The sequence below is a fragment of the Sciurus vulgaris genome (genome assembly GCF_902686455.1).
Source record: "Sciurus vulgaris genome assembly, chromosome: 1".
In the NCBI taxonomy this organism is placed as follows: Eukaryota; Metazoa; Chordata; class Mammalia; order Rodentia; family Sciuridae; genus Sciurus; species Sciurus vulgaris.
Window position 1 is genome coordinate 192,863,026 of NC_136461.1, and position 27,736 is coordinate 192,890,761.

General features: G+C 31.8%; 1 protein-coding gene across 4 annotated transcripts in view; it reads left to right on the top strand.

Annotated features, from left to right (window-relative positions):
- Positions 1-27,736, top strand: part of MTBP (MDM2 binding protein) — a 93,039-nt gene that overhangs the window by 4,093 nt on the left and 61,210 nt on the right. For 3 of the 4 annotated variants that reach the window (XM_079140800.1, XM_079140801.1, XM_079140802.1), the window contains exons 3-11: positions 903-976; positions 1,058-1,209; positions 2,883-2,941; positions 4,902-5,046; positions 6,034-6,151; positions 7,922-8,056; positions 9,539-9,633; positions 12,654-12,726; positions 18,716-18,833. In XM_079140800.1, coding sequence (XP_078996926.1) covers positions 903-976; positions 1,058-1,209; positions 2,883-2,941; positions 4,902-5,046; positions 6,034-6,151; positions 7,922-8,056; positions 9,539-9,633; positions 12,654-12,726; positions 18,716-18,833 — 969 coding nt within the window. Of the gene's footprint in view, positions 1-902; positions 977-1,057; positions 1,210-2,882; positions 2,942-4,901; positions 5,047-6,033; positions 6,152-7,921; positions 8,057-9,538; positions 9,634-11,105; positions 11,159-12,648; positions 12,727-18,715; positions 18,834-27,736 lie in introns of those variants that run through there. The other variant, XM_079140803.1, reaches the window with a different exon arrangement.

Genomic DNA, 27,736 nt, shown 5'->3' on the forward strand with positions numbered 1-27,736 from the left:
GTATGTTGAAGACAGAAATGCAGCTGGAAATGTTATTTGAAGGAGAGTGGAAATGTTGATGAGGAAATGGAGAAGGATAAGTGTACACAGCACTTTCAGGAAATTTATCCATGAAGAGGCAAAAGATATATAGTAGTCAATAGGGAGGGGAGGTGAATTTAAAATGATTCCATTTAAAAATAATAATTTGAGTAATACTTTTTATTTAAACACTAATGAGGGGAAACATATTGAAATAAATGGGCCAGGGTCTCAAAGGAGTTTTGAGGGATAACCTTGAATTGGAAGGTCAGTGCTTCTTAACATGTTAACAGAAGGAATAAATGGGAGTGTAAGTAGAGTCCCATGTTTCCCAAAAGAATTCATCACACAATGACTTCTATTTGCTTAAGGAGGTAGGAGGCGAAGTCTTCTGCTGAGATTGTTGGAAAAAAAAATAGTTATAGCACTTGGAATCTTATCTGACTTCCATGAGAAGCAACTCCTCTGTCTCCAGCCAGGCTGAACCAAACCACCATGGTCTTTGGAGAGTGAATTTTTTTCACTTAATAACTTACATGGTTTTGGATTACTCAGCAGTGATTAGATATACTTTCAGTCTTTATGGTAGATATTAATCTGTTTGAAAGGATGGTTAAAATAATAATTGATTTTGAATTTTGACAAACTAATGCAAAGTATTTGTTGTAACTTTGCTCTTTAAGTAGATTGTTCTGTTTGAATTTTTACCAGAGATTTAAAAAAGATCCGTGTATATGTATGTGTATATACATATACACATGTATAACTTAAAAAACTATCAAATATGTTTCAAAATTTCATTATTCTCTTAAGCATATATGCTGTGACATTTGCTTTTTTATGTGTATCTTTCTTCTAACAAATGTGATTTTGTTTTCAAGCCTGTTCAGTGGGTGGTATTCCTGGTTCCAAGAAGTGGTTCTTTGCAGTGCAGGCAATCTGTGGATTTTACCAGGTAATACTTATTAGTGAATGTCATTGTTACTATAAAGAAATCCATGAATTCATTGTCTAATGTGATCTTTTGATTTATTAGTTTTGTAGTTCTGATTGGCAAGAGATACATTTTGATGCAGAAAAAGATAAGATTGAAGATGTTCTTCAAACAAATATTGAAGAATGTTTGAGTGCCGTTGAGTGTTTTGAAGAAGAAGATAGTAATAGCAGGGAATCCTTATCCTTGGCTGAGTATGCTTATATACTTCTTATACTATCTCTAAGATATTTTACAGATAGTTATAAAGATATAGACAGTTATTTTAAGCCAGGAGGGTGAAGATTACATATTTTAGCAACTATAGTAAGTAAATTTTAATTAACAAAGTTTTAAATCTGGAAAACATTGGACAATTTAGATCTTTTATCTCAGTAAAATTCTTCAACATGCAAAAGTTAATATCTGAAAATGTTTTGTTTCTTAACCTTACATAATTATAAGAATTATAGAAAATGATATTGTAATTAACATCACTCTTGAAGATAAATTCTGCCTAACATTATATTTTAAAAGCTTAAGTAAAAATGTCATTTAATGTTAATAGCTATCATTCAAACCAAAGCATCATTTTCATTTTGCTGTTTGAGGGTGTAGTACATGAATTTTTTTTCGATTTATTTGTGTCTTCAGCATTTCAAATACTTTCAAAATCTTTAAAATTTTGAGAAGTATAAATATGATTGAGTTCACTTTTAGGTTTTTTTAAATTGTGGTGCAATATATAAGATGATCCAGTTTATAAGTTGTGATAACTTTTTCTTCATACAGTATCCCATCTCTGACTCAGAGTACCTTTCATTTTAGTCTTCATAATATTTCATGACAGAAAACTTATATTTCAGTGTTCTTATGTTATAGTATGACTAAATTACACAAATTGTAAAAATTCCCTTTGCCTGTCTCCAGGTGATATTGTTTAGATTGGTTAATAAGGGAAGATGATGTAGAACCTGGGAAAGAGCATTTAACCAGGAAAGAGCATTTAATCAGTTAAGTGGTTGCTAGCTATATGACCTTAGTCCAGGCACATAGCGTCTCTGGCTCTTAATTCCTCACCCATTGGTTGTTGAGGTTCTTTTAGATAATTTCTAAGGTGACTTCATTTGACCTTAAAAGCTCTTATCAAGCCATGTTTTCCCACAGTTGTTAAAAGATGATGACAAGTGTCAAAGTTAGTTTCTGCTAAGTGACCTAATAATTATTTCCACAAGAGGGAGCCTGAAAACTATAGTTTAACAAAAGATGCCATAAGTTCTTTTTTTTTTTTTTTTTTTTTTTTAAATAATATCAGTTTACAATAAAGGATCTAAATGCCTTCATACTATGTCATAGACTATTTTCAGGAAAAAATTCATCATATGGAGAAAACTAATAGGTTTTGAAGAATCGGAGGAGGGCATCATATTCTCCAATCTGGACTGTTAAATGCAATTCAAAGAAATGCAGTATCCTTTATTAAACACTTACTGATAACTTACTTTGAAAATTCAGAAAAATATTTATCCATTAGTTATCATCTATATTCTGTCTACAAAATATAATTTAGGGACTTTTGTTCCCTTCATTGTTGTTAATTTTATTTGTTTTTTTGGGGTGTGAATAAGAACTTATACCTGCAGTTTGAATCCTAGCTTACACACATACTAGTTAGGTGACTTTAGGAAAGTTACTTAAAGTGGCACTAAAAATAGTATTATTGTAGGCCACTGAATCTGTTGTCAGGGTCAAATAAAGTAGTGCATTTACCTTAATACTTAACAGTATCTGGTTATTACCTGTTATAGTTATGAAAAAAATAGATAGATAAATAGATAGATATATGTGGGTTTTTTTATTCCCCCTCTAACTCATTCTTTCATTTTAGTCTATATGAAGAATGTGCTGAAAATTTGCATCAGTTATCAGACAAGCTTCCTGCTCCTGGTAATATATATATATGACTGCTTTCAATAATTAGTATCTTACACATTTTGTGATTGAGTAATAAATTTACTCTTTATGCTAATGTTCTCTCTTTTAATCTTGAAAATCAAAATAAAAAGGTAATTTCTTAATTGAAGTTGATACAAACTGTACTCCACTATTTTAAAAAGCATGTTACTAATATATTGCATTTCTTTCTATTATTTTCATTCTGGTAAGCAAAAATTTAGAATTTAGAAAATTAAATACCCATCTCCATTTCCTTATTTAGATTTAGTTTTTTCTGAAGAACAATCTTGCCACTATGTACCAGAGTGTATTCTGTAGAACTCTAATCTATAAAAAAAACTCTTGGAAAAATAGCTTTTTTAACCTAGATAATTTGGGTAACATTCATTTGTGGTGAAGTTAGTATACACACTGTCAAATGGCATATTGTGCAGTAGAAGAAGCTCTTTGCTCAGCATTTTTTTGTAGAATCCATTTTTTTCCTGTGATGGAAAACATATTTTGTGAACAATACTGTATTGTATTATTCTTAAAACTATTTTTAGTTCTGAACTGACCTTTTTTTGTATTAATCAAGTGGCTGTCATCTAAAATTTGGTAGAATTTCACATCACATATACTTTGGAAGAATTTTCCTTTCTGAATGTTCTCATTATTGAAGGTCTTTTATTAGGAGGATATTTATGGTTTGTGTTATATGTCATGCATTGTACTAGGGGCTGAGTATGTAGTGGTGGGTAAAACATAGACAGTGACCATAAAAGATTTTTTTATGCACATTTGTAGGTAGAGCTTATCATACACGGGTGCATAAGATCAGGATTAATCAACTTTGATGAGTTTTAAGAAGTCAAATCAAATATCCAAGATTCAGTGCAGAGAACTTAGTATATATTGCTGAATATAAGTAATATAAACATGAACCTTAAAAACAAATACAAAATACATTTTTGGAAAGTGAATCTCATTTTAATATATTTAAGTATTTGCAACTCAAATTATTCCTATGGTAAATATTTCTATTAAAATAACAGTAAAATGAGTAATATTGTTAATCTCTTAATTACACATCTGTTTTCAAACAAATTCTTGTTAATACCAAAAACTCAGCTGACAGTGTGATTCTTATATTCTAGATCACATTTTAGTGCAGAAAGTCCCACATAGAAAATAACAAAATGTATTGATAAATAGGCAGATCATTTTTTACTCTTTTTTGGTGCTGGGGATTAAACCTAGAATCTTGCACACACACTAAGCACCCAACTCCTCAATTTTTAAAATGCAATATGTCAGCTTCAAAATATGCATTGAAATATTACACAACTGCTGTTTTGGTAGTTAAAGGACTTTCATTATTATTCTTTATTTTGCTTCTGTTTCATTTAGATTTTTCATGTCCTTCACTAAATTTATAGTTTTATAAAATTTAGACCGATACGAAGTTAACTTTCTTAGAATCTCATGATGTTGTCAGTATAATTGGTTTTTCTGAGTGTTTTATTGTCCTTTAAAGAGAAATAATTTATTTGAGCATCACAATTTTAAACTGATTCATTTCCTTTTGGATAACAAAATTAAGTGTAGAGAAGTATAATGAAATTGCACAGGTTTTTTTCTCTGTTGAGTATAACAATAGCATTGATGATCTCCAGAGTGATGTGTATAATTTACCACTGCTACATAATTGACAAGTAATTATGATATAGTTCATTGTTTTCTAGCTTATGCTACCTATTTTGAGATAACATAGCTTTAAATCTAATGATGAACATTTAAAATTTTTGAACTCCTAAAGATATGTATTGTTTTGAAGAATTTCAGAAAGTAAAATTAAAATATTCCCTTATTTTTTCAGTAAACCCAGCATTCAACTATTCAGTATACTATTTTAAGACTTTCCAGGTCTAACATCTTTAAAAATTGCAAAGATTTTTCTTTCTCTTTCTAGGGAGAGCAATGATAGACATAATACTATTACCCTCTGACAAAGATCCTCCTCAGTTGAAAGACTGTTTGCCTGCTGTAGGAGCATTAAAACATTTGAGGGAATGGCATTCAGCAAAAATTACTGTAGTGGCACATCACTGTGAAATGTAAGCTTCTTTGGTTATAGTTCATTATTGTTTATGTTATCCAAACATACTACCCTCTATTTTATATATTCAGCATTTGAAAATTGTTTTAAAGTGACAAGGTAAAGTTTTATGTCATACTTTGATTTATATCTAGAGAAGAATCAAGAATTTTCTTATTTCATCATTTCTGGGATGTTAAGTTTTTAGTAAATATGGTCAGTGCTGATTTATAATCACTATTGAGCATTGATTTTCCAGATTCATTGTATACTTTTAAGTAGGCAAGCAGCATGGTTATGTGGATGTACTCAAGTTGTAATGTCATTTTTTTTTGTTTTGTTTTGTTTTGTGCCAATACAGAAATAATTATGTAGTGTTGTCTTTTAGGATGTTTTACTATTGATCAATTGTATATTATAGTTTTGATGCTTAAATTACTATTCAGATTGGATTTTTATTAACTTCGTGATTTTTTCATTAAACAAGTGTTGATTGAACATTTACTTTATGCCAAGCACAGCAATATATGCTGATGACTTAAGGAAGTAAGAAAGCATGGCCTTTTTCATGAAAGTGTGTGGAGAAACAGGAATACTAAGAAGAGATAAATGAGATAAATGCTATCATAGAATTCCATACAGAGCCTCATGGGAACAGTTTTAGGAGAATAGTTCTGTTTCAGAGGTAACAGATGTTAAGGCTTTGGGTGTCTGTGTGTACATCTGACACATTTGAACAGTAAGAGAAAGGCCTATCTCTTCATCCTTAGTAATAGGAATACTCTTTTATCTGTGGGGATATGGCATTAACTTAACATATGACAGACCTAACCTAACTCAGAGACTGAATAATAGGAATTCCATAGTATTACTAGGATTAAAAAAACCCCAGTGATATAAATTTTGCAATTTTGCCTCTTAGTCTTGTAGGTAAACTGTAACCATCAAATGTAATTAAAGCATAAAGCTGTGTATTTAATTATCATACTTTTTTTTTTTTTAATAGAAATTGTCAGAAGATTGTAGAATACCTTTCTGCTAATGTTGTATCCTTAGAAGAGCTCAGAAATGCTATTGACACAAAGGAATTATGGAGGGGAAAGATTCAGATATGGGAAAGAAAGGTAATTGAATTTCTTAATTACTACAGTGTACAAAGAAGGGCTTTCAACTTTATTTACAACATAGGTAGTTTAAATAAATCTTACTCTAAATGTACTCTATACGATGATTTAGAGTAGCACTAAGTGGAATTTTCTCTGATAATGAAAGTGTTCTCTATCTGTGCTAATACCATGCCCACTACCCACATATTACTACTGAGCACTCTATTTTATTTGTAACTGAGCACATTATATATGATTAGTTTATCTGATGATCTGGTTTTAACTTTATTTAATTTAGTTTTAATGTAAGTAGTCATGGTGATTAAGTTGTGGAGACTACAGTTCTTAAATATAACACTTTTAAAACAATTCAACATTAGTCAAGTTCATTTTGTTTACCCAAGTTGCTTTATTTTATTGCATGTATGATCTATTAGAAAAACTACTTAGAGCAGTTACTATAGTACCATCTCAGGTAATCTCTGCCTTCTACTAACCAGCTTTCTAATTTTGAACAATTTTCTTTTAACCTTACTAGACTCCATTTCTCAACTACAAGATGAGAATACTAGGTTAGTTGGATTCCTTTACTCCTAAATTTCTATAAGTTTCCAATTCCATTTTGGTATCTCTTCCCGTAAATCAGTATGGTGGTTTTTATAAGTTGTATCTATTGTGAAATAAGTGTTTCTATTAATTTATGTATTTTTTAACTAGGCAATATTAAAACAAGGAAGATTCTTAATGCTTGTTCAGGTTGCCATGAGAGCATGAGTAAGCCTTTGTATTCCTCCTGTTTTTTGGCAATAATCACTAGACTGTTTTTCCCTTTATTATTCATGCTTATTAATGACTCAATAAAAGTTATAGTTAAGACAGTAAGAAATAATGTGCTAGATCTGACTTACTGATTTGCATGTTGGATCCTTCTAATCTCAGGAAGGTTTAATCTGCAGGTAAACCATCTTAATAGGAAAAATCATATAGCCATATAGTAGAGTGGAAACTATGATTATCTAGGACAATTGCTTTTGTACACATTTTCTAAAACTGCATCTTTATTTCAGGCAGATAATGGCAGAGTTTTTCCTGTGTGATTCTTTTATTACTTTTAATAGGAAATTAAATGTTCATAAATCCAGGTTACATTTAATCTTGAAATGTAATCACTTTTTTAGTGGAGAATATCTTTCAGCCAAGAGGCATTGTGGTGATAAAGAACATGGATTCTAGAGCTATAGTGTCTGCACTACCAGCTCTCTTATCTATAAGGTAGACATAATAGTTCCAGTTCATGGGTTTTTATAAGCTTTACATTAAAGCACAAAGTAACCACAAAGTGCTGTCATTGTTGTTGCTACCATTAATATTATTATCACCATTACCATGACTTAGGTAATAATTGATATTATCAACAACATATATTGAAGGAAAACTGTGTGAGGTACTGGCAGCTTCTGCCTTTGCATAACTTACAGACTGGTAGGAAGCTAGATATTGAACAAGGGTATGCAAAGGAGATTGTCTGGTCCTGTGATTGCATAGAATGGGCTTAGTGTCCTCTTGCTGGATAATTAAAGGTCAATGGGAGCTTTGCAGGAAAAATCGATGTTTGAGTTAAAATAGAAGGGTGTGTACCAAAGTGGAAACTACCTTTTGAGCTGAGGAATCAAAAATAAATTTACATATGGATTTTCTCTTAACTTTTCATTGTAGTAAGATGTATTAATCTTCATAACTTTATTCATGATGCCTATACTCATGTCGTTTCTCTTGGTTTCTTTTCAGTTTGGATTTGAAATTAGTTTTCCTGAGTTTTGTTTAAAGGGAGTAACACCCACGAATTTTAATACATCTAATTTAAATATGTGCTCCCTTGATAAAAAGACAATACCATTGAAGGATAAGAATATTTTGCCAAAGGTAATTGTATATTTAACCTTTTTGTGCTATCATTTGTGAGTATTTTTGTTCCCATAATACATTTTTTAATCTTGAATTATTGTTACTAATTTATGTGCTTAAGTGTGCTCACTTACATAATTCTTAAAATTCTTACCACTAAGTGCTTGTATTAAATGTTGGTGAAGCTGTGATTGTTATAGATTTTAAAATGTTATGATCCTAACTTTAAATCATTATAAAGTTGAAACTACCCTTGGTTTAGACTTTGCTACATGAACTCATTTCCCAATGTTGTTTATTATTGCTTCCTGTAAAAAATTTACTATGGTCATCTTTAAGAGGAATTTTAAGTTCTCTTGTAAAGATTAGCATCCTTTGTCTTTGTAGTACAGCTTTCATGTGTTAATTTTGAGCTAATTTTCTAATTTTGGGCTACTGTTGACAATGATCTTAGGGTACAACCTCTTCAATAATGCAAAACACCCTCCAGTAAATGTATGCACTGTGTGTGTGTGCGCGCGCGCACATGTGTGCATGTGCACGCACTTTAATGTTAGATAACCTTGGTTTTGAAACTTAATTCTATCCCCTATTAGGTATTGGGTCTAAACATATAAATTTACATATATGTTTATATATTTCATATATATTTATGTGTTTTACATATGTATATATTTACGTGGAAAGAAAGACAGGTATCTCTACATATATATAACACCCTTACACAAAATCACATATGGTGAAATCACTGATTTTTTTCAGGAGCATTACTAGGGTTCATATCTAGGGCCTTGCACATGCTAGGCAGGTGCTCTACCACTGAGCTACATCCTCAGCACACACTCTGCTTTTAAAGATGTAAAACTAAGTTCTTCAGGATGCATTCTCTTTTCTTTGTCTTTTTCATCTCCAGTTATTGAAATAACTATCCTTTTCTAACTCACTCTAGTTTCAGGCCCTACCCAGAGAAATACTGAAATATTATTTATGTGAGTGGGGCTCTCTCTCTTAATTCACACCTATTGGCTTCTCTCTTTTCTCTAATTTCTTCAGTCTTTTCTCCAGAATTTTTTTTCCTTTAATCTCAGCAGACCACTGAATACAAGTACCCTTTAGAGTATCTTCTTTCTCTTTTCCAGTTCTGCAGATTCTCCTTTTACAGGTAGGTTGTTCCTTCATTTCTTTAACACTGTCCTGTTGAAATTAAATAGCAGTAGTTGAGAACTCTTGTCATTGTTGCAGACATCTTTCCATATTTATTTTCGCCTTCTAAAATTCTTTCTAATTACTAAGGAGTCTCCATGTCTGTCTACTCTGAAATGTAGAATTGAAATGGAAGAAATTCTTGTGTGTTATAAAGGATTACATTTGGTTTGCTGTTATTAATAAAATTTGCTTTTTAATATCTCTTTTAAAGTTTTAAAGTCAAAATCATTAGTTTGTTTGCTTTCATTTTCTTGTAGTATTTAAAGTATTATGCAATTCAAATTTCTTTTCTAGGTTTTCCATTACTATGGTCCTGCTTTGGAATTTGTTCAGATGGTACAGTTATCAGATCTGCCCTCCTGTTATGTGTCAGACATTGAATTTGAATTGTATCCTTTCATTTACATGTTCATTTAAGTTTACATTTTTTGTGTCAGAATGTTCTGGTATTGGCAGGTAAATACCCATTTGGTGTATATTTTTATTTCATTGTACTCAGTGTTTTAATTTTGAGGCCCAAATGTGACTTCTCATTGTTGGCGTGCTGGAGAATGAAGAAGGAAGTTTTTCCTTTTTTTACATCCTGAATTCTGTACATTTCCAATCAGAAATCTTTCTACCTAGGCAAGCACCTTTGTTTTTATTCAGTATTTATTATTCACTGTGGGTAGGGTTATGGAAGTAATACAGAAGACATTGAACCTTGCTTTTCAATGCAGTTATAATGTTCTGTGCCTGAACATAGGCCAGCCCTGCTCTCTCACACAGTGTAACATTAACTGAAACTCTGTCCTTCCCACACTCTGTCCACATACCCCACATACATATTGTATGTTTTTGTTATTTTTACTCTTATTATTTAGTGCTTAGTGCTTCCTAAAAATAACTTCCCACAGGGCATTGTGGTACATGTCTGTAATCTCAACGACTCAGGAGTCTGAGACAAGCACATCACAAGTTCAGTGCCACCCTGGCCAACTTACGGAGACCCTATCTCAAAATTAAAAAAATAACAAGGCCAGGGGAATGTAGCTCAGTGGTAGAACATTCCTGGAATCAACCCCCAGTACCACAAAAACAAAACAAAACAAAAAAATCACTTTTCTTTTTCTGAAATCCAGGATGCATTTCCATGACTTCTGTTTTTCTCAGTTTTTCTGTGGATTAAATCCATAAATGCTGTAAATCATAGCACATAGTAGCAGCTCAATAAACATTGTAAAATGAATGGCATTTTATTTTGTTAGCCCAAGCCAAAATATTCATTATTTTCTTTCAGATTCCTTTCTGCAGAAAAGATAACAGAAGTGAGGGCATCAGAAAACCTTACCCATCTGTTTGTCCTCTAGCAGTACCAAATAATGTTTTTTTAAAAATTTATCTATCTGTCTATCTATTCATTCATTCATTCATTGTTTTTGAAGGGTCTTTGTTTGGTTTTGGTGGGAGGCTGTTAAGAGATCAGGCTGGAGAGCCTTTTCAGATTGATTAAATCTTAAAAGACCTCCTATACCATATTTAGAAGTTAAATTCTGTCCTAAAGATGATGAGGAACTATAGAAGGTTCCTCTATGGAAGGGAGCAGTTTAAACAAAATAAACTTTACTATTATTATTATTTTTTTGATATCTGGGATTGAACCCAGAAGTGCTTAACTACTGAGCCATATCCCCAGCCCTTTTTTTAATTTATTTGTTTTATTTTTAAGACAGGGTCTCACTAAGTTATTTAGGTTCTTGCTAAATTGCTGAGGCTGACCTATAACTTGGGATCCTCCTGTCTCAGCCTCACAAGTTGCTGGGATTACAGGCATGCACCATTATACCTGACTGAAAGTAGATTTGAGATCTGCTAGGATTTTGGAAAACCGTGGCGCTTGATCTAAAAAAGTAACTTTTGCAATGAAGAGCCAAAGTATAGGATGTGTTAAGAATGTAAAACAATATCACCATCTACTACATGCTTGCAAGGTGAGGAGGCTGGATAAGAATTGGATGATTTCCTAAGCTGAAATAAATGTCACTGATTGAGATAACAAGAAAAGAGGAGCAAGTTTCATAGAGGAAGAGTAATTCAAGATTGGGTAGTAGTTTGAGTAGTAATACATAATGGGTAGTTAAAATTTTTATCCACTCTACATGACTATTGAGAACCATGTAGCCCAGTGGGCTCCCTGGCAGTATGACTGAGGGAGGCATTTTAGATATAAGCTATTACCACTGCTGTTTTTACCTGTCTTATTTGTCTCATGTTAGGTCCTTGCTTTATGAGAGTGCTTTTCAAAATGTTTTCCAATGCAAATATGGGACTAAGAGGAAGCGATCCTGGGCAGTGGTTTTGAGAGATAAGTTGCGTGGACACGGCTCTAGGCACACCCCACTACTTCAGCCAGAGCAGCACTGTTCTCCCAGTTCTAAATGTTGACCTTCCAGATCTCCCTTGCAAAGAGTTATCTGCACCTGGAAAGCTTGAATAGCACAATTTAAATTGTTTTCATGGTTCCATCCTACATTTCAATGTAGGAATTTTTTTTAAAAAAGTAATATGCAATGTTCTTTTCATTGCCATGGTTTTAAGAAAAGTTCTACAACTTGAAAAAGAAAATCCTTAAGTACTATATTCATGATTCCAGAATAGGCAGACGATTCCTGGTTTTGCTACTTATTTCTTATTAGGTAGGGAGGAGGGAAGAATGTTACCAATCTGTGGAGGAGAGCAGACTAATTTATATACTCCTGAAAAGTTCAAGTTTTTCCCCTGCCATTGACATGATTGATAGATAAACACTAGTTGGCTAATGTATTTCTTATACACTTAGGAAAATACATATGTGATCACATATATCAACAAATATTCAACGTATTTTAATTTTTATTAAAATTATTAGAATTTATATTAAATAAAAATATTAACAATAAATTTGTGAATTTTTAAAAATACATCTAAGAAATAGACATTGTATATAAAAATATTGATTAATGGAACACTAGCTGTGTTCTTGTATTTTTTTATTCACAAATTTTTACGAATTTCTTGTTCTCATTTGTAGTAATGATATTCAGAACAAATTAGAAAAACAAAAGAAAGTAGTGATTGTTAATTTCTATAGTTGAATTTTTAAATAAATGAATTTAAACAATTTGGGGAAGAATTGAATTAATCAAATTTATTGTACAGAGCAGAATTATTTCATAGTTACTATTCACTCTATTCTTTTTTTTTTTAATTTTAATTTTATTATTTATTTATTTTTTTAATTGTAAACAAATGGGATACATGTAGTTTCTCTGTACATGGCGTAAAGGCATACCATTTGTGTAATCATAAATTTACATAGAGTAATGTTGTTTGATTCATTCTGTTATTTTTTCCCTTCCCCCCACACTCTATTCTTAACTCTGTAGTACAGAGGATTGACAGGAAATAACACCAAGCAGAATTCCATGTTGCTGTTGGAGCAGATTTCTTCTCTGTGTGGCAAGGTATAGTAGAGAATTTTTATGGTGGTTGGTTTTTATACTTAACATATGAGGACCTGTAAGAAAAATGAATATAGCTTGTTAATCTGTTTTTGCTTGATAACTTTTTTTTTAATGTAGGAACATAATTTTCGCCCTAATTCATGTTAAAAAAAATTTGGACTTTTCACAGTAATATACTTTGCAGACAAAGTGATGTTTTGATTTTAGAAGAAATTTTCAGAAATAAACTTTATAACTGATAATTGCTTAAAATTTCAAAATTTTAGAACACATTGTTAACCTGTCTTTAAGGTAACATCTCATTGCAGTTCTGTAAGAGGACATTTACATTACTACATTTTCTTTTTCATGGCAGTGGGAGCGGACATGAGGAAAAGTTTTAAAATTTCACTGAATTAACGTTTGTAAATTTCAGTTTTTCCTTAATTCCAATGATGTCTAGTATATTTTAGCTATTTTAATATAGATATGTGTCCATCTCTTTCTCTACACATACACACACAGACACGTGTGTATAATGATGTGCTAGAGTTGGTATGTTTTTAACCTTTTTAAAATTAACTACTTTAATATAGATACATGTATATTTCTATGTACACACACAGACACACACACACACACACACATATAAAATGATGGGTGCTAGAGTTGATTATTTTTAATCTTTTTTAAAACTATAGAAAATTTTAAGTGGAATCATGCATCTAAAGTGAAAGTACCATTTTTAAGAAGAAAAAAAATTGAATTTGTTTCTGATTATTTATTCAACTATTATGTTTCTGTGAAAATGATTTTTAATGCACAGCTATTGACCATATATACATAACATTTTCTTATCATTTTAAAAACAAATAGACTATTAGCAAACACTCCTGAAGGGAGAAACTGATTATTATAACATTTTCCCCATGGTGCTATAATCAAATCGTGGTTATAATTGCCTTAGAAAATTGGTATAGTAAAGAAAATATGATTTTGGATTTAAGATGCTTGACTGGAGATACTGGGGAATGATAGCAGCCAAATTATATTGTTATAGGGTGTGCATGTATGAATATGTAACAACAAATCCCACCATCATGTACAACTATAATCACCAATAAAAAATATGAGAGAAAAAGACACTTGATTATATAACTTAAAATTTTGACTTCCAGCTTCATATTCCCATGAATTTCCCATAAATTTCAATAATGTATCCAAGTATTGATTTGATGAACTGATCTTTGGATGAACATTTTGAGTAAAAGTCAGAAACATATCCATAATTTGTTTAATACAGGTATAAAATAATCCTTAAGTAGTTATTGAAGATAGGCAATACTAATTTTAGATGCAAGATAAACTATTATTATTTAATATTATATTTTCATTTGTTTCATTTTAAATTTGTTATATTAGATTGTCGTTTTTATGACTTTCTTGGACTAAAACTATGAAATGTTAGAACATGCTCTATCAGTACATAGGACTTTATAAATTTGTTCTCACTTTATTGAAACAAAAGGGATAATATTTGGAAGCATATTATGTACCTTAGAAAACAGATCTCTAAATTTTAAGCACTTTATTTTTCTTTAACATTGAGTCATAACTTACCTTTTACATTTTTGAAAAAAAATTAATTTTGAAGTGCATGCTTATTCCTGAAAATAATTCTGGTGTTTTATTGTTTTATTACTTGGTTTTCATTTATTTTTTCAAGATTTCTTTCCTTTTGTTTTTACACTGCCTACTGTGTGCCAGTTGTTTATTAGGTATTGGAGACAATTAGGTAGCTTGGGAAGTTTTCATGTTGTTTAAGTTCTAATGGTTTACCTGATGCTTAGTAAATGTCTGAGCTTATTTATCTTTCTATCTGATTAGCCCCAAAGTATAAATGAAAGCTTCTTAGAGTAAATTGCATTGTCTTAGTTTAGGAAAAAGGAAGGTAGGATTATTTATCTGATGTCCACCAATCTTATGACCAGGAAATTTCTTTTTTTTAGAGAGAGGAATTTCCAAAGTTTTAAGTGTGATTTTTGCAATGGCTGCTTGTTGGAGAGGACCTCTTGAGATGATGGAATTGTGGTTTTGAAATTCAGGATTGAAATGCTGCTTGAGCTTTCAATTCTGGAGGTAGAATGAGAACCTAAAAGGATCACTCTCAGATCTCAGAGCTATCTAGTGATTAGTATAAGGGTGAGAACAAGTTGTCAGAAACCAAGTTCATTATGAATGTAATATAGACAGCTGACATTATTTTGGTAGGGAATTAAGTCTTGTGAAATTTAGGTGTTTATATTTGTAGGAAATGTTTAATCAAATTAGACCATTACAAAGGAGTGACCAATTCTTTATCTGCTGGGTCATGACACATTTATATGGATCTATGAGTTATTAATTGAACTGCATTTAACATCCCTAAAATGTTGAGAAAGCTTTAACTGTGGCCTGATATGACATTGATATTATAGCCTCCATGACCTTTTAGACCATTTAGTCTTGTCATACATTCTGGGCTATGAAATCTTATTCCTGAAGAAAGCATTAGGATTTAATGTTTAGGAAATTAGATGTATCATTTATATTTAGTGATTATTTTCTGTTGCCAAATATTTTAATCTTAATTACTAGTACTTGAATATGTAAATTGTATTTGATGTAAAAAGATGGCTAGTAACCTGAGTAAATACAAGAGTAAAGACAAAAAGGGTATTTATTTTTATTTTTCTTATTTTGTTCCTAAAATATTTATTTTTATTCCTGTTAATTAAGAATGCATAGGTAAAAGTAGTAAATAGCAACATAACTAGCACATTAAAACACTAATTGAGCAAGGCATGGTACCACAAGCCTGTAATCCCTGCAACTTACTGAGGAGTCTGAGGCAGGAGGATCAAAAGTTCAAGGCTAACCTTGACAATTTAGTGAGACCTTGTCTAAAAAAAAAAAAAAAAAAAAAAGAAAAAAAAAAAAAAAAGGAAAAGCTAGGGATATAGTGCTCAGTGGTAGAACACCCCTGGTTTCAATTGTGAACATTGTGAAAACAAAACCAACCTCACCCCCAAATCTAAACATATGTACCTTTTAAAACATTTATCATTTCTTTATGGTATACTGTTCAAAATTCTTGAGTTTTTTGAAGTATACAGTACATTATTTCCATCTGTAGTCATTCTAATGTGCAATAGCACTGTTCTTTTTTTTAATTTGTTCTAATTAGTTATATACGACAGAATGTACTTTGAAACATCGTGTATAGATGGAGTATAATTTCTCATTCTTCTACTTGTATATGATGTGTAATCCCACCAGTCATATAGTTATATATGTACATAGGGTAATGTCCGATTCATTCTACTGTCCTTCCTACCCCTGTACCCCCTCTCCTCCTTTTACTCCCCCTCTACCTAATCTAAAGCAACTCTATTCTTCCCTAGCCTCGCCCCCCCCTTATTGTGAATTAGCATCCATATATCAGAGAAAGCATTCAGCCTTTGGTTTTTTGGGATTGGCTTATTTTACTTAGCATGATAGTCTCCAGCTCCATCCATTTACCAGCAAATGCCAGGATTCTTTTTTAAGACTGAGTGATATTTTATCATGCGTGTGTGTGTGTGTGTGTGTGTGTGTGTGTGCGTGTATTTATTACGTTTTTTATCCATTCATCTGTTGAAGGGCACAAGTTGAGCTGCTGTAAACGCTGATGTGGCTCTTTCACTGTAGTATGATGATTTTAAGTCCTTTGGGTATGAACTGAGGAGTGGGATAGCTGGGTCAAATGGTGGTTCCATTCCAGGTTTTCTGAGGAATCCCCATACTGCTTTCCATAATGGTTACTCCAATTTGCATTCCCACAAACAATGTATGCATGTACCTTTTCCCCCATCCTTGCCAACATTTATTATTGCTTGTATTCTTGATAATTGCCATTCAGAGTGGAGTGAGATGAAATCTTAGTTTTGATTTGCATTTTTCTGATTTTTTTCATATATTTGCTGATGGGTTATATTTGTTCTTCTGTGAAGCATCTGTTCAGTTCCTTTGCCCATTTATTGATTGAGTTATTTGTTTTTCTGGTGTTAACTTTTTCAAGTTTTTTATATATCCTAGGGATTAATGCTCTATCTGAGGTGCATATGCTAAAGATTTCTCTCCCATTCCTTATGCTCTTTTCATGTAATTGATTGTTTCCTTTGCTGAGAAGAAACTTTTTAGTTTGAATCCATCCCACTTATTGATTCTTGATTTTATTTCTCGTGCTTTAGGAGTCCTGTTTAGGAAGTCAGATCCTAGGCTGACATGGGCCTACTTTTTCTTCTATTAGGTGCAGGGTCTCTGTTCTAGTGCCTAAGTCTTTGATCTACTTTGAGTTGAGTTTTGTGCAGGGTGAGAGATGCAGGTTTTATTTCATTTTGTTACATGTGGCTTTCTAATTTTCCTAGCACTGTTTGTTGAATAGGCTATCTGATATCCACTCAGTGTTTTTGGCACCTTTGTCTAGTATGAAATAACTGTATTTATGTGGGTTTGTTTCTGTGTCTTCTATTCTGTTTCATTGGTCTATGTGCCTGTTTTGGTGCCAGTACCATACTGTGGCTCTATAATATAAGTTTAAGGTCTGGTACAATAACACCAATCTTAATATGAAGTTTGAAGATGAGAAACATAATTTGAAGATGAGTATACCTCCCCTATAGATGTTTGTATCTTTTGAAAAAATTGCTTTTAAGAATCCTTATTTCGTGCCTAAGTCCTTGATCCACTTCGAGTTGATTTGTGTGCAGGGCAAGAGACAGTGGTTTAATTTCGTTTTGCTACATATGGATTTCCCAAATAAACAAAGGCCGAATGTTTTCTCTGATGTGTGGATGCTAATTCACAGTAAGGACAGGGATAGAGGTACTTTGGATTAGACAGGGGAGAGTGAAGGGAGGAGAAAGGGACTTGGGAGTAGGAATGATAGTGGAATCAATCTGACATATATGATTACACGACCTGTGTAACTCTGCATCATGTACAACCAGAAGAATGAGAAGTTATACTCCATTTATGTATGATGTGTCAAAATGCATTGCACTATCAGGTATAAGTAATTAGAACAAATAAAAACAAGTTTTTTTTTAAAGTGGGAGAATGGGGGAAAAAAAGGAAATAAAAGAATCCTTATTTATATAAATAGATTTTAGTGAACTTTGATTTTTGTCCCTGCAATGAATATTTACACATTTAAAGAAAAATTGCAAATGTAGGATTATGAAAATAGATAATGGTAAGTTCATATGGCAAAAAAAAAAAAAAACCAAAGATGGAATTGTCACATATTTTATGTAACCAGTCAGTCCACACACAGCAATTAGATATAATTTTGCATTAGGTTTATATTCTTTGAGTCAAATGCCTTACCTAAATTTTTTCACAAAATGTTTTTTTTTTTTTAGTTAGTGTTTTTTACTGGGACGTGCTGATTGACGTAGCTTATAAATATGTCTGAAGTTGCTGTATGTTTTCTAGGCTATAATTCATTATCTTCTCTCTGTTTTTCCTATTAGCATTAAATCTCTGATTTCTAGAAACAAAAATTTCTGTATTACTTTCAGAGATGTTGTAATTCTCAGCCAGAATTCTAAAATTCCAAAGTTCTAAAATTATGGTTGGATAAGTAAGACATATTTTCTGGTGCTAGAACTCTCAGCCTCTCATTATTTTACAGATGCATAGAGAAATTGTACCCATATCTGAACATAAAATAAGCAATATGAATAACAAGATTTTCAGAGTTGTATACCTGAGTGGAAGAAGGAAGACCAAGGCTTTGGTTGCCTTTTCCCTGCTTTGATTTGTTTGCTTTCTCTTTTTTTTCCATTTAATTCAGTGGGACATTATCTTCTTAACTTTCTGCAGTGAAGTTGTTGAGAGAGAAATATGAGGAGAAAATTGTTATATGATACTCTTTGAAGAGCAAATTTCAGTCTGCAATCAATAAATTTATCTTCTTCTTTTCCAGGTTGGTGCTCTTTTTGTGTTGCCATGCACAGTTAGTAACATACTTATTCCACCTCCCAACCAACTCAGTTCAAGAAAATGGAAAGAATATATTGCTAAAAAGCCTAAGACAATCAGTGGTAAGTAGCAAATCTTTATTATCTTTACAATGCAACATGGATAATGTATTTATCAAATTTGAAATGAAGTTAACATTTCTTTATTGGAATAGAGCATTTAATTATTTTTAACCATGTTCATTAAAATGTATTGGTGATCAAAAGGCAGGATTTTTATTTAATTAGATAATTATATTGAACATTGGTTTCTTAGAGACATTTCTGAAACCAAATACATGAAAATAAAGTGAGTGGTTCACTTATGTGGTGTATTAAAAAAGTGAACCTGTGATGACAATTTTCTGAAGAAATTAGAACTTAATCATTTGCTCTACAGTGTTCTAGGTGCTTTAAAAATACTGATTCTTTTAATTTTTACAATAATCCTACAGATTTGTTTTTATCCCCATTTTACAGATAAGAAAATTGGGACTTGGAAAAGTTAAAGAATTGTTGATTGACAAAATCTTTGTGTAAATACTGACTGTGAGTTAATAGTTCTATAATTTCTCCAAGGATTTGAACCTAGGCCATACTATACTCTGTTTCTTCTCTAATAGTCTATTATGTTCAAGATACTAAAATGAATCTTAACTTCTCTTATAAAGTTAGAAGTTATTTAACTTCAAATCCAATCCCTAGAATTTCATTATGTAATTATGGCTCAAAATATTAAAGTTACTTTCTCAAAGTCTTATATAGCTAGTTGAAATATGTTCCTTCTTACTTCTGCTTTGGTATTGGTGATTTTAAAAAAATTGAACAATAATTTGTCAAAAAATTTTTTGAACTTCTTGTTAGTTTTTGTGACCATGCTATGAAGAGACTGAGAACTATAGTTGAAACATTTCTACTGTAAATGAACTCTGTTGAAATACTCCCTAGAGCCTTATTGTTCTGAGGAATGCAATTTTAAAATAAACAGCTTATATAGTATTATATAGGAAATAGATGAGATACTGGATTCCGCTTTAGCAAATGTTGAATTTGAGATTCAGATAAGATACTGATATGGAAATTTAAATCTATAGTTTAAATTTTTAAATCTAGATTGCTAGAGAACTGTCAGGCTTACATTTTGTTTACCAGCAATTTTGTTTACTGTGTAACAAACTATCTTAAGATGTACTGGCTTAAAATTCACAAGAATGGTCCAGATTGAAGAAGGAGGTGACTATACGAGGTTGTGAGTACTATGCAGCCACCAGTGTAAAAGCTTACTATTGGTGCATATAGGCAATAATTAGGACTAGTTTAAAAAAAAAAGAAAGACAAGCACAACGTAATAGCTAGAGAAGAGACCCAAGTATAAGGTCTCTGGAAATAACTGCATTTAGATGAAAGTAGAGAAAAATTATGAAATGATTTAATAAATGGGTGTTATAAGTCCCTAGTAAGTTATAATCATTAACATTAGCATCATAATACCATTTATTGCATTATATAAGGTATTGTAGGAAGTATGAGAAATAAAAGAGTCAAACTAGATCTTAGACTTGAGGAGATAGATTTGTGGAACTTTTCTTTGTGAAATTTGTGCTCAAGTGAGAAATGTATTTTGAAAAGCAGTCATAAGCCTGTTTAGCTAGTGGTGTGAGGTAAAGAGAAGGGCACTTCCAGATTGTGACCTCGCATATATATCCTCAGTAGCTCCAGGGAGGCTTCTGGGAGGAAGAGCCTTTACTGCACCACAGTGCAGTTTTAAAACGTCTCACCTACTCACACAGAATCTGATTTTAGGAGATGCTAAAACAAAATCAGAAGTAAATTTCCTAAGTGGGAATCATAGTCAATTTACTTATGCTTCATGAAATTATGGAATAATAGCCATATCTCAGCATTGCATATGTATAAGACTGATAATATGAATTGGATATTAACATCTAAATAAATTGAGTATATCTTTAATACCTATCTCTTATTTTTTTTTTTCTTGTAACTTTCTGCAACTTCAAATAGCTACTTTGTTTGAGGTTTTAATTTTAAGATAATTTATTGAAGCCAAGTGTGGTGACTGTAAGCCCAGCAACTTGGGAGGCTGAGGCAGGAGGGTCAAGGTCCACCTCAGCAACTCAGCAAGGCCCTAAAAAACTTAGTGAGACCCTATCTTAAAATAAAAAATAAAAAGGGCTGGTGATGTGACTCAGTGGTAAAGCACCCCTGGGTTAAATCTCTAGTACCAAAACAACAAAAAGAGATAATTTATTGATTTAGAATTTACTCAGTTTTTTTTTGTTTGTTTGCATGATTTTTATTGAAACTTTAAGAAAATATCATGTGGCTTGATTTCACTTTTTAAAAAATTATTTCTTCTTGAATTTATAGATTAATAGTGGTAACTTCTGAATAATAATAAGACATAGATCACATGATAGTCTTTGAAGCCAGATTGTTGATTACTGATTAGGCTGGATCATTAAGGGTTGATTAAACTGACACTTTACAGTATTTTTTTCTAAATCTTAGAAGTAGCAACAAAATCAAATTTGATAGCTGATTAAGTTCTATTCTACCTATAACCCTTTCTGAAGGGGAAATTTATTACTTATCCCATTAACAGAATTCTTTTTGTAAAAACAGAGAAACTAAGTTCTAGTTAGTATAAAAGTTTCAGTGACTCTTAAATCTGGAAAACTTTACATCCCTCCTCTTACCCTGTTAAATAGTAGCTTCTCTCACTCTTCCAGATAATATATCAAATCTTAGATCATTCCACTAATTCATGGCTGTTTCTCCATTACCTACTGAAACTATACTATATTGTTACCCTATATGTTGAGGAGTTACCTAACCAAACCCTGTACTTTCCTAAAACTATTTTCTGTTTTTGTTGCTTTGTGCTTTTATTACTAATTCTTTCATTCATTAAGTGATTGATTCAATATGTCTTTTATACCTTCCATTCCTTTATTTGAGTATGAATCAGATATTGTGTATCACTTATGATACTCAAGGAGATAGACTTCATCTTCTTCCTGTGGAATTTACACTATAACATAGAAAACAGATCTTGCAAAGTAATTATAAATCTTATTGTAGCATTGTATTTGGTAGTAACCGACTAGGAACAATCACTAAGTAATATTGCATAGAAAAAGAAGGTGTATAATGGTGTTGCTACAATTTGTGGTTTAAAAAAAAAAACAACCTGTGTGTGTATATTTAGCATTAACACATTTTTGTATGCATTAAATATTCATTTTTTCAATAGATATTTTTACTAAGCACCTACAATATGCTAGGCACTGTTTTTTTAAAATTTATTTTTATTGTAAACAAATGGGATACATGTTGTTTCTGTTTGTACATGGAGTAACAGCATACCATTTGCATATTCATAAATTTACACAGAGTAATGATGTTTGATTCATTCCATTATTTTTTTCCTTCCCCCCCACCCCTCCCACCTCTCTTTTCCCTCTATACAGTCCCTCCTTCCTCCATTCTTGTCGCACTCCCACCCCCCATTAAGTGTCATCATCCGCTTATCAGTGAGATCATTCCTCTTTTGGATTTTTGAGACTGGCTTATCTCACTTAACATGATATTCTCCAATTTCATCCATTTGCCTGCAAATGCCATAATTTTATTATTCTTTATAGCTGAGTAATATTCCATTGTATATATATATACCACAGTTTCTTTATCCATTCATCAATTGAAGGGCATCTAGGTTAGTTCCGCTAGGCACTGTTTTACATGCTAGACCCAGCAGTAAACAGAACAAAATTCTTCCATTCATAGAGCTTACATTATAGTAGAGATAACAGTTTTGCTTCTTCCCCCAGATAGCCATATAACTAGGTCTCGCAAATTTTTCAGACTTTTAATCCATAGTCATTTCCTCATTCAGGAACCGTTTTGCCCCGGCACCTAAAATTGCAAATAGACTCTTCTGGTGTTACACCCAGCTTTGTTATTTTTCGTCAGTGATTGTGCTATCTAATATACCAAATGTGTGTCTGCCTTACACTTATTAGATTCTCAGAAATATTTGTTTAAAAATAAGTGAAATATACAGTATATTTTCAGGTAGTAATAACTGCTATTGCAATATATAGGAAAGGCTTTGAATGGACTCTATCTGTGCAGTGTGAGCCAAAATTTATGCCTTGGTTTTTATTAGTTCATTAGGTTTCATCCCTTATAAAATATATACTAATGTATTAGTTTGGGCTATGTGATGTTGGTGTTTTTAATGTCAAAAATCACTAAGTATCAGCAACTTCTTACGATTTAAAACAAACTGCTCAGTTTGAAGTACATTTAAATTATAATAGTGAAGAATGCTTTTTGAAAATGATATTCAGTGATATATTCAGTGATGTATTCAGAAATTATTATATATAAGCATATTTTTTCATATATTTTTTGATCATTCGTATTTCTTTCTCAGTGAAGGGCTTGTTCAGTTCCTTTGCCCATTTATTGATTGGGTTATTTATTTTTTTTGGTGTTAAGTGTTTTAAGTTCTATATATATCCTGGAGATTAATGCTCTATCTGAGGTGCATGTGCTAAAGATTTTTCTCCCATTCCATAGTTCTTTTCATGTAATTGATTGTTTCCTTTGCTGAGAAGAAACTTTTTAGTTTGAATTCATCCCATTTATTTCTTATTGATTTTACTTCTTGTACTTTAAGAGTCTTACTGAGGAAGTCAGGTCCAAAGCCAATATGATGGAGAGTTGGGCCTGCTTTTTTTTCTAGAAAGCGCAGGTCTCTGGACTAATACATAGGTTCTTGATCAAGTTTGAGTTGAGTTTTGTGCAGGGTAAGAGATAGGAGTTCAGATTGATTCTACTACATATGAATTTCCAGTTTTCCCAGCACCATTTGCTGAAGTGGCTATCTTTTCTCCAATGTATGTTTATGACCCCTTTGTCTAGTATAAAATAACTGTATTCATGTGGGTATGTCTCTGTGTCTTCTATTCCATTCCATTGGTCTTCATGACTGTTTTGGTGCTAACACCAGGCAGTTTTTGTTACTATACCTCTGTAGTATAATTTAAGGTCTGGTATTGTGGTACCTCCTGCTGTGCTTTCTTGCTGAGGTTTGCTCTGGCAATTCTGGGCCTCTTATTTTTCCAATGAATTTCATGACTGCTTTTTCTGTTTTTATGAAGAATATCACTGGAATTTTAATAGGAATTGCATTGAATCTGAATGTTTAACATCTCTAGGAAATAGAGAAATGCAAATTAAAGCTACACTGAGATTCCATCTCACTATAGTCAGAATGGCAATTGTAAAGAATATAAGTACCAATAAATATTGGTGAGGATGTGGGGAAAAGGGACACTCATAGATTGCTGTTTGAACTACAAATTGGTGCAACCATTATGGAAAGCAGTATGGCGATTCCTTAGAAAACTTGGAATGGAACCACTATTTGACCCAATTATCCCACTTTTCAGTTTATGCTCAAAGGACTTAAAATCATCATACTACAGTGACAGAGCCACATCAGTATTTATAGCAGCTCAATTCACAATAGCCAAGCTATGGAAGCAACCTAGGTGTCCTTCAACAGATGAATGGATAAAGAAAATGTGGTATATATACACAATGGGATATCACTCAGCAATAAAGAAGAAATAAATTATGGCATTTGCTGGTAAATGTATGGAACTGGAGACTATCATGCTAAGTGAAATAAGCCAGTCCCCCAAAACCAATGGCCAAATGTTCTCTCTGATATGTAGATGCTCACCCACAAGAAGAGAGGGTAGGGAGGGAAAGAATAGAAGTTCATTGGATTAGACAAAAGGAAATGAAGGGAAGGGAGCCTGAAGGATAATAGAAAAGACAGTAGAATTAATCAGAGATAAATTTCCTGTCCTTGTACATGAATACATGACCAGAGTAACTGTATCATATACAACACCAAGAATAGGATCCTAATTAAAATAAGTTATACTCCATATATGTACAATATGCCAAAATACACTCTACTGTCATGTATATTAAAAAAGAACAAATAATAAAAAATTGTTACATAAAAAAATGCTAAAGAAATATGAACTAATGAAATTATCTAAATTCCATTATTTTCCTAAAGAAAGATTTCTGTAGTGAGAGACCAGATATATAATGAAAAGTGCCTAACTTGCACAGAGACATTTTATGAATTGTCATAAAAATTTAATGATTATCTGCAAATTCTCATAAATAAATAATAAAAATATTATCTACCAATATTGAAAACCTATTCCATGCCAAATATTTTGCATTCAGTTGTCTTCAATTCCCAGAACAGTAATGAAGTATAAATTTTTCACAGTCTTTGTGTTACAAATGAGAAAACCCAGGGACAGAGAAAGTAAGAAATTTTCCTAATATCACAGGGAAGAATCAGAATTTCCACCCAATTCTGGGAGTGTCTTAAGGCCATGCATGATGTTTTTGTTAAAATTATTTAGAATTGTTTTTTTTTTTTTTTTACACATATGTGCAAAAACTTGTTTTTTTCTTCTGTATTGGCCTTGACATTTATTAAAGTTTTTTATTCCTATGTAGCAAATTAGGATCTGATGATTTTATAATTCTAGATGTCTGATAATTTATAATCCTACACTTGTTGTTGCCTCATTTTTTTTAAAACTGGAATTCTCTTGGAATGAAAATTGTTTACTCTTGAAGAAAAATCATGCCTTTTTGTTTTTTGATCATACAGATGTTCTAATAACAAAATTTTTAAAGGAACTTGACTAATAAGGATTGAAGAAATGTTTTGAAATGATGATGCACGCCCCTTCTTAGTACTCAGAGTAACATGACGTATGTGTTTCAGAAGAGTGGGCTGAAACTGATAAGGTTAAAATGACACTATGTAACTGATCTGTAAATAATTTCCATCTTAAGAAACAAAGCACTCTGGTAAAAGATTTCCAACAATAAACTTTAGTGGTAGAATCAAAGTGTTCTTTCAATCAGGGACACTTTTAGGATGGGTCATACATATACTACTTCATGAAGTGAGTCTCAGTAAATATAAAAGAGTAGAACTAATACATAATCTATTCTCCAGTTATAATGGAATTAAGTTAGAAATCAACAACAAATCTGATAAATCCTGCAAATATTTGGAAATTAATAAACTTGTAAATAACCGGTAGAAAAGAAGAATCAAAAAGGAAACTAAAAAATTGTTCTAAAGAATGAAAATAAAAACAAACTTATCAAACTTAAGGAAAATAGCAAAAGCAGTATTAAGAAGATCTTAAATGTTTATTGTAGAAGGGAAGAAAAATCTAAGATCAGTAATCTTAAGTTATTGACTTCAAGAAGCAAGAAGATCTAAATCTAAGTGAATAGGGAAATAGACCGAGCGAATAAAATATTGTTAAATGTATCTAACAAGAGAAGTACAAGACCTATACACTGAAAACCACAAAATATGACTGAGAATAAATAGGATTTACAAAGTGGAGAGCTATACCGTATTCGTAGATTAGAAAACTCATTATTAGTACTATAGTTTGAATCTGGAATGTTTGTGAAAGGCCTATGCATTAAAGTTTTGGTCCCTAGCTCAGGGTCTATTGGGAGGTAGTGGAACCTTTAAGAGATGGGACCTGGTAGGAGATAGTTAGGTCATTCAAGGTGAGAGCCCTCAAAGGGGATGTTGGAACCCTTTTCTATCGGTTGGAACCCTTTGCTTCTCGGCTGCCATGAGGTGAACAACTTTCTGCTCTTGTGCTTCTGCCATGACATATTGGTTCATCACAGCCCCAGAAGTAATGGGCCAGCCAATCATGGATGGAAATTTCCAAAACTGTGAGTCAAAATAAACCTTTCCACCTTTTAAGTTGATTATCTCAAGTGTTTTATCACAGGGCAAGAAAGCTGAGTAGTACAATTAATAAGATGACAATGTTCTCCAGATTGATTATATATTCAGTCACATCTCTATCAAAATTCCAGCAGAACTTTCCATAGAAATTGATAAACAGATACTATACTTATATAAAACTGAAAAGGGCTTAGAAGATCCAAACCAATTTTGAAAATTTTGAGACCTTACACTACCTGATTTCATGACTTACTGTAAAGCCACAACAATCAAGACAAGGTGGTATTAGATTAAGACTATACATAGATCAATGAAACAAAATAAATATAAAGATGCCAGTGGAAAATGAGTTGTCTCTTCAACACTATGCTGGAAAAATTAGATACTATACATAAAAAAATACGTATTTTGATTTTTTAAACTATATGTATTTTTTGACTTATTTTTACATAAAAATTAACAAAATGGGTCATATATCCAAATTTAAGAACCACAACTATAAAACTTTAATGAAGTATCATAGATACCAAAAGCACAATGCATGAAATGGGAAATATTGTATAAATTAGAATCTGCCAAAATTTTTTAAAAATGCTGTTAAAAAAAAAAAATCCTGGGAACATATCCTCTTACGTTAATCAAGATGATTGAAACATTCTTTCATTATTTTCAATATTGCTTTCAAGAGGACTGCAAATTAAAAATAGTTTCTCTGCAAAAAAAAAAAAGAAAAAGAAAATTAAACAAGTTATTCATTGAGAGAAAATAGTTCTAATCATTTATCTGACAATGGACATATATGAAAAATTCTTGCAACCCAATAAAAAACAGTCCTATTCTTAAGTGAATCAGACTTGTATAGATATTTCATTTGTTACTTGAATGGCTAATAAAGCACATGAAAGCATTGTTCATCATCATTAGTCTTTTGGGATATGCAAATTACAGCTAGAATTTGATACTACAATACAGTCACTAGAATGACTATAATTAAAAACAGTGACTATCAAATGTTGATGAGAATGTAGAGAAATTGCAAATCTCACCCATTGTCGGTGAGGAAGTGTAATAGAACAGCTACTATAGAAAACAGTGTGGCAGTTAAACTTCTACTTGCCTATACATCCCA